At 41.4% G+C, this 8,339-nt stretch overlaps 2 protein-coding genes across 2 annotated transcripts; one reads left to right on the top strand and one right to left on the bottom strand.

The window, feature by feature from the left end:
- Positions 1 to 983: 983 nt before the first annotated feature.
- On the top strand, positions 984 to 3,260 carry bcl2l16 (BCL2 like 16). The gene is made up of 2 exons (XM_053503500.1): positions 984 to 1,451; positions 2,989 to 3,260. The coding sequence occupies exons 1-2, from the start codon at positions 984 to 986 to the stop codon at positions 3,118 to 3,120; spliced, it is 600 nt and encodes a 199-aa protein (XP_053359475.1). The 3' UTR covers positions 3,121 to 3,260.
- Positions 3,261 to 4,424: 1,164 nt separating this feature from the next.
- tubb2b (tubulin, beta 2b) lies at positions 4,425 to 7,323 on the bottom strand. The gene is made up of 4 exons (XM_053503495.1): positions 7,176 to 7,323; positions 5,917 to 6,025; positions 5,726 to 5,836; positions 4,425 to 5,639 (listed from the first exon to the last, which is right to left on the bottom strand). The coding sequence occupies exons 1-4, from the start codon at positions 7,230 to 7,232 to the stop codon at positions 4,579 to 4,581; spliced, it is 1,338 nt and encodes a 445-aa protein (XP_053359470.1). The 5' UTR covers positions 7,233 to 7,323; the 3' UTR covers positions 4,425 to 4,578.
- Positions 7,324 to 8,339: the final 1,016 nt, after the last annotated feature.

Raw genomic sequence — 8,339 nt, 5'->3', positions numbered from 1 at the left:
GCAGAGAATTATATAGAAAAATAAAGGAAGTAACTCTCATAACCGTGTTCTGTTATTCTGCGTATTTAAAAATCCCAGTTTGACTTGAACACCTCTTATTTTGTTTTAACACCAACTTGTTCCTCTGTCCTTATTTACAATTGTATAATATTAGTTATAGAAAAGCAGTCAATCACCACACCTCTTTAAAATAAAATAGGACAAGGAATACTTATGGTTAAATATGTTTTTTTAGTGAAGTCCTAAAGACTTTTCCTTGCAAAAAAAATAATAAAGAGGACGCCAATACTGAACACACTGGTTTGACTTGTGCGCCACCTGTTGCCTGCCCTAGGCTATGACACACAACTCAGTTCCGCTGATAAAGGAATTTTATAAATCTGGGATCTCATTGAATGTTGAAGAACTGTTGGATTCTGCTTCCAAAAACAAATGAAATCCCAACTTGTATTTATTCTAGAATTCCGTCAAAGTACTTATTATTATCCTAAATAGTGCCTGTTACCAACAGGACAAATTATGCTTTAGTGTTCACCAGCTTTACCGACAGAATTGCCAAGTCAAGAAGGAACCACGCGGGGGCTTTAAGACTGTGCACAGTTGACTAGCAGGAGTGCTAAATATAACCAGGGCCGAAATAGTAGTAGACATGCACAAACATACACGTGTGCACACACAGCTGACTGACAAACCAGACAAAAGAGCTTAAACATTGTTGTTCTGCCAGATTTTGCTGGACATTAATGCTGGACGTCTTGGAAAATTCTCAAAGGGTAAGTCATTTGGATATGTTTGGATATGTTTAGCAAAAGAACAACATAGCGCACCTTGTATCTAAGACATTTAAAAGTTGAAGAATCACAACAAATTCCTCAATAACATTAAGCAAATGAGCCTAAGTAGGCTTCTGCTTGTGCGATTAATATTTGCAGAACATCATGCAAGAGATTCCCAATTGAAAACTCTGACCGGATACACTGTTGATGGGTCTATTCGACAAGCCTGTGATTGGTGAGGGCCTGTCCAGCCCTGATCCACTGGTTCGAGAAGCCTACCTAATGGCCTACGACTACATCAACTATGTAACAGCGAAACCAGGCACCCCGATAGGCTCGGCTCCCTCTCCAGCCTCAGCAGCGCTGCGACACGCAGGAGACGAGCTCCTCCTGCGCTTCCCGATCTTCTTCCGACGTTGGCCGCGTGTCTTCCGGGACGTGACGGAGGAGACAGCATGTTCTATGCTGATTTCCATCCTGGACGAGCACTTCTCTCAGACGAGGCACGGGGACCTGCCCTGGAGCTCGGTACTCTCTGTGTTTGTGCTTGCTGGTCAGATGGCACTACATTGCCAGCAACGTGGCATGATCAGCGTCCTACCCCAGCTCCAGCAGTCTATAGGGAGCTATGTTGAGAGAGTCATCTGCCCTGAACTCAGGGACAAGGGAGGATGGGTAAGTTTGAAGGAGATAGTGGAAGGAAATCTTTCTACTAAGGAACTGCAGTTTTCAGGCATTAACAGTAATCTGGATTTCCAGATAATAATTTTAGAAGCAGCAAAATTATGTAATGGGGCAGGAGTGATGTCTGGCGATGAAGAGTGATTGACACAGTCACCTTTCACCCTAGGGTCCGGGTTCAATGCCCCCCCCCCCCCTCCCCCATGTGTGCATGGAGTTTGCCTGTTCTTCCCATACTTAGTGGGTTTCCTCCTAGTACTCCGGTATCCTCGAACAATCCAAAGACATGAAGATTTGGCTAATTGTCATTTCCAATTTGCCTGTAGTGTGTGAAAGAGCATGTGTGTGTGTGTACCCTGCGTTAAATAGCTACCCCGTCCATAGGCCCCTGGCCCCCCATGCCCCTATAAAGAAGACAAAGTGGTATAGATAATGAGTGAGTAAGTGAATGATGTTTGGTTATATTTTATTAATTTGACACTTTTTAAAAGCAAATGTTAAAAAATAAATACATAGCCCCATAGTTTTATGATAAAACTTGTACCTTGCTTACTTAAAAACACATTCTGGTGCAAAGATTGTATCATAACACTATGTTGGTCTCTGGTGCATTATGGTGCACAGTGGCTTACTGGTTAGCCCTATCACCTTGCATCTCCAAGGGTTGATTCAAATCTCGCCTCTGGTCCACGAAGGTTGAATCTTTTTTAGGGAAATCCTGTTTTCTCTTACAATTCCAGGACATGCTTTGTAGATTATTTGGCATTTCCAGATTGCGTTTAGTATGCACATGGTTGTAGGTTGCATGACGGTTGGAGTCCTCAGGAACATAACTTTCCATTACAGCATGGCGACCTGAGCTGCAGCCAACCAAGCTTGAATGAATAAATGGATAGAATTGTTGAACTGTTGAGGGGTCGCCAACCCGAGCAGACAACCTTTTCCACATACACTTGGCACAGGTTTTATGTCAGATGCCCTTCCTGACGAAACCAACCTCACATTTTATCCAGGCTTGGGACCAGCACTACATGCAGTGGCTGGGGTTTGGGCATTGGGTGGGAATTGAACCCAGGCCTACCACTGAGCCACCAATGCCCCCCAAATGGATGGCTAGAATATGTCCTGGAAATCAAATGAATCACAGATTAGATTAGATTTAACTTTATGGTCATTATGCAAAATACGTGTACAAAGCCAATTAAATTTAGTCAGCATCTAACCAGAATGCATGAGTATCATATATAAAATAAATAACGAATGTAGAAACAGGGCTATGGGGGTTATATGTACTAAAAAGGGCAGTAGCTATCATAAATAAGATATATGTGATCATACACCAATCAGCCATGACATTATGACCACCTGCCTAATATTGATTGGGTCCCCCATTTTTTAACAGTAATGGTGGCAAAATGGGTGGGTGGGGGGTAGACATCCTCAATATTAGGTCATAATTTTAGTGTGTATGTCTATAGGAATAATAATTGTGCAGCGGTGAAGACTAAAAGTGTATGTGTGTTCCTCCAAGTCAGGTTTTGTGGCTCGCTTTGGGGAGAAGCAGACTTTGGAGGGCCAGGTTAAGAAGGTGTGCTGCTGGAGTTTGCTAATACTGAGCTTGGGGATTCTTGCCTACTTCCTGTGGAAAAGAAGAATAATTTAGTCCACAGCGCCCTCGTGTGGCGAGGCCTTTCCACACAAGGACTAACGCGGTGTTGAAAAATGCACTTTACTGTACAGTGACAAAATATGAGTCATAACACATCATTAGTTATCATTCTGATAGCGTTTATAGTTTTAATAATATACAATTTACACTGTTGCCTTGGCAACTGATATGACTAATTCAGAACAGTGTTGGTTTGACTGAAAAGCATGCAAATGATCCTCACAGTCAAATTATAGACTGAAGATAATCATTTTATCAGATAATTTATGTTTAAAATAAACAAACGTCATTTTATATGATTTAAGTTTGAAATAAACAAACAGCAGCGTGCATGAGTCCACCTGAAGGCTAATCTTAGCTAGCTAATGTTGCTAGCAGCTGTGTTTACAGACAAAATAACTTATTGCTAATTCTACTTTTGATACACTTCATATTAGAATATAGAATATATATAATTGTTTTATAATTAATTCTGTTAATATCTTAATTCTATTGTGTTTCTACACTGTATTGTAATCTTTCAAGTGGTATTCCTGGTCTTTTGATTTTTAATGCTAAAACTATGCTATGGTGATTAGCATGAAAAAATGTTTTAACAAGTCTGTCAGGAAATTCATAGAAAATTGCCTGTAAATGAGTGAAGAAAGGTTTACACCATGCTGGTTTAATGACTTAAAAAGCTGGAGGAAAGTAAATAAAGGGAAAGAAAATCTACCACCTTACTAATGCTAAGTTGGATTTGTACTTTATCATGTAATCACTTGCTTTAGGTTCTAAAGGTTAGCATATTAACTCAATTGCATCAATTTTAATTGTGTGAAAATGTCCATTAATATACTGTTTAGTACTTTAAAGACTGGCACATACTAAAATTGCATTCATAGTCCTGGTATGAAATGATTTGCTCCAAAGTTATATGAACACATTGTAAAACTAAAAATATGATCTAGTTTAATTAAAGGGGAGGGGGTATATATATATATATATATATATATATATATATAAATCATAAGGCTTAAACTCAACCCTTACTTCACGTACTTTATTTAACCTCCACTACCAACCTACACCAAGGTGTCTGAGGTATGTAGTCCTTCTGCAGCATAAGCAGATCATGATTATGCCTGAGGATGTTCTGATAAGTTAATCTGCCTAAAAGAAAGCTTATACACACACTAAACAGGTTACACAAGAAACCCAATCTTATCTCATTAAGCAGTGCAGAGAAAATGTTGGTGTTCGTTTCTTCAAATCATTCTAGTTTCCTGTTCATGTGCAAAGCAAGACAAGGACAACACTTTAGCACTTTAACAAAAGAGCACTTTAATGACGTTTCTGTACAGAATAGGAATGGACAGCAGAACAACACAAACTGAACTTTGGAAAGATTTGTTCCAGGTAGATCAGAAAAAATATTACAGCTTGGCAAACACACATATACACAAGCAAGATTTATGCAACTTCCTCCTCTCCTTCCTCTTCAAACTCGCCCTCTTCCTCGGCCGTGGCATCCTGGTACTGCTGGTACTCGGACACCAGGTCGTTCATGTTGCTCTCGGCTTCGGTGAATTCCATTTCATCCATACCCTCACCAGTGTACCAATGCAGGAAAGCTTTGCGCCTGAACATGGCGGTGAACTGCTCGGAGATGCGCTTGAACAGCTCCTGGATGGCAGTGCTGTTGCCGATAAAGGTGGCAGCCATTTTGAGGCCGCGTGGTGGGATGTCACAGACAGCTGTCTTGACGTTGTTGGGGATCCATTCAACGAAGTAGCTGCTGTTCTTGTTCTGCACGTTGAGCATCTGCTCGTCGACTTCCTTCATGGACATGCGGCCACGGAAGATGGCGGCGACGGTAAGGTAGCGGCCGTGGCGCGGATCGCAGGCAGCCATCATGTTCTTGGCATCGAACATCTGCTGTGTTAGCTCGGGCACTGTGAGCGAGCGGTACTGCTGGCTTCCCCTGCTGGTTAGTGGGGCGAAGCCGGGCATGAAGAAGTGCAGACGAGGGAAGGGCACCATGTTGACGGCCAGTTTGCGCAGATCTGCGTTGAGCTGACCAGGGAAACGGAGACATGTAGTGACACCGCTCATGGTGGCGGACACAAGGTGGTTGAGGTCACCGTACGAGGGTGTTGTCAGCTTCAGTGTGCGGAAGCAGATATCGTAAAGAGCTTCGTTGTCGATACAATAGGTCTCGTCTGTGTTTTCGACGAGCTGGTGCACGGACAATGTGGCATTGTAGGGCTCTACGACAGTGTCTGACACCTTGGGTGAGGGCACCACGCTGAAGGTGTTCATGATGCGGTCAGGATATTCTTCACGGATCTTGCTGATGAGCAGAGTGCCCATACCCGACCCAGTGCCACCACCCAGAGAGTGGGTAAGCTGGAAGCCCTGCAGGCAGTCGCAGCTCTCGGCCTCCTTACGCACCACATCGAGCACAGAGTCGACAAGCTCAGCACCCTCTGTGTAGTGACCCTTGGCCCAGTTGTTTCCAGCACCGCTCTGACCTGAATAATTCATATGAGAAAGACAATAAGTACTCTTCTACTAGACTATTTTCATCTCTAATGATCAAACTCAACCCAATACTCACCAAAGACAAAGTTGTCTGGTCTGAAGACCTGTCCAAAAGGACCGGACCTTACGGAGTCCATGGTACCAGGCTCCAAGTCTACCAGCACAGCACGGGGCACGTATTTCCCACCTACAACAAAATAAGATGAGTAAGGGCCAATCCAAACATTAATACATGTTCCATATTCCACAAAAACAAAATGTTTGTACCTGAAGCTTCATTGTAGTAGACATTGATCCTGTCCAGCTGGAGGTCACTGTCTCCGTGGTATGTGCCAGTTGGGTCAATGCCATGTTCATCACTAATAACTTCCCAGAACTAAAAAAATAATAATAATAAAATAAAATATTTGTACATGCAAAGTGGACTTTACACATCTTATGATAAGTGTGTAATACCATATTTAAATACAAGGAGGCTGCAACATACTTAGAATGAAGAAATAAACATGGCTGCATAAGAAACCGTGTATATTACGTTCAATTACTATATGAAAAGTTGAAAGGTAATTTATCTTGATATCGATTTGATCTAAAAACCTAATGGCTACGTAACCGCAATGCAGCACCAAATCGCTTAAACGGGCTGATTATATGGCGCGCGCGCGCGGGGGGAAAGCCACCAATCAGAGACGTTCATTAATAAGCACGCGCATTCAAAAATTTAACCGCCAAAAAAAAAAAAAAAAAAAATGACGCAGTATTTCGATTTTTTTAAGCCGCAGAAATCGGGCGCGCGCGGTCTTGTCGCCGATTGGCTGAAATCCATCAGCGGGATTTTTTTATTTTATTTTTTTACGTTGCGTCACTTAGACTCCGCCTACCCCACCCACATCCGGCTAAAAGGCGCGGTGCGCGCGCCCGGCTGGCCTGTGTTTTGTCTGGGCCCTTAGGCCAAAATGAATAAACTTGAAATTGTGCATAAAAATGCATCAAACGTGCAACTAATTTAGTTTATATTGCTACAAAATGTTTGTTAAATTCTAGGAATATCAAGAAAAAGCATATTTGCCTCCCTGCATCGTCTTTGTCACAGAAATCGCCCGCCAACTGACAGGTTTTTTTTTCCCCCAACGAATATCACCACGTTATACGAATATCCTGAAGCAAATTGATGTCTAAAAATATGCTTTAAATTTTTACTTATTTATTTCCTCTTAACTATTAAGCAGCGCTAAGGTAAAAGGGGAAAAAAATTGAGGAAGCACATGGTTATGGCGACCCATTTTATTCTTTTCATTCACACAGCCGCAGTGTCTGCTCCCTGAGGTGACTAATTCGCATTTCTTAAACTATAGATACCATTTTGGAAATATGATTTAAAAAAAAATATATATACATATATATATATATATACATATATATTTTTTTTATTAAAATTATCAAGAATGCGAATTTTGTTTGAATGAATTTTATATATTTCAAGAAAAAAATTTAAATATTAAAGAGAACTTTATATGAAAACTAACCTTGGCTCCGATCTGGTTTCCGCACTGGCCAGCCTGAAGATGCACGATTTCTCTCATTTTTGCTTTTTATTTCAGAGGTAGTTCAGAAATGTGAAATGCTGTCCCTCCTTTTCTTCAACAGAAGTGCCGGAAAACAGCGCTTCCCCCTTTATAAGAGCACTATTTAAGACCCGCCCCCATACCCCGGTATCAGTGCGCTATTGGTTGAGATTTTCAAAAATCGGATTAGACCAGCCGTAGTCGTCGTTGATTGGTCTACGTGGTCTGTCACTCAAACCGGGTACGTGGAGCTTTGTCACGGCTCTGCATATGGCTGAAGTCATGCTAGCTACTAAGTCATGCTAGCTCCTATATCACTTCACCGCTAATATGTCAATTTGTAAACATATAAACATACATATTGGGTACAAACTATGAAATAATTGTTGTTGCATAAACTATATTTCAGTATTTACTATACTGAAGGGGAAAAATAACGAGATTATTTAGCAAATTCTGAGGAACCTAGAACCTATTAAATGAGGACAAGTCTTATTCTTAAAGGAATAAAATATCACACTATGCAGCAAAATTGAAAACCTAAAAAAACAAAACTATAATCATAAACTAGGCACCTTAGTACCATAATTAATATATAATAACAGGTAGGAAATTCAACATCAGACAGTGTCATTAATGCTATGTTATACTGTGGACATGTCATAGGTCTTCCTGATTAACTGTAATGGTAGGCAGCAGCGTCCTCTTCAATGCTCATGTCATACTGTGATGCGTACCGTTACATTCGAGGAACATACTGTTCGAGTATGCCAGTGGAGCAGAAGGCCAGTGTAGTGGGCGACCCTCACAGTGTCACTGAATGTCATAGTAGACAGCAACATTTTCACCTTTTATATCACCCCGTGAGGTAATAATATATTAGCTCATACTGTGATGTGTACCATTACATTCGAGGAAGATACAAGGAATGCCTGTGCCAGTGTAGCTGGTGCCCCTTAACTGGTAACAGTCATTGACTGTACCTAACCCTAGGTAGACAGCGTCATCACCTTTTATATTACACTGTGAGGTAACAATATATATGCCGAAACATTGGAGCAGCATGAGAAGATGCAGCGAGCTGACCGCACACACCATCAGATGGTAATGGTAGTACACAGGCGT

Source organism: Clarias gariepinus, chromosome 9, assembly GCF_024256425.1.
Source record: "Clarias gariepinus isolate MV-2021 ecotype Netherlands chromosome 9, CGAR_prim_01v2, whole genome shotgun sequence".
Lineage (NCBI taxonomy): Eukaryota > Metazoa > Chordata > Actinopteri > Siluriformes > Clariidae > Clarias > Clarias gariepinus.
Note: the sequence above shows the minus strand (reverse complement) of the source record. Positions and strands in the feature narration are given on the sequence as shown.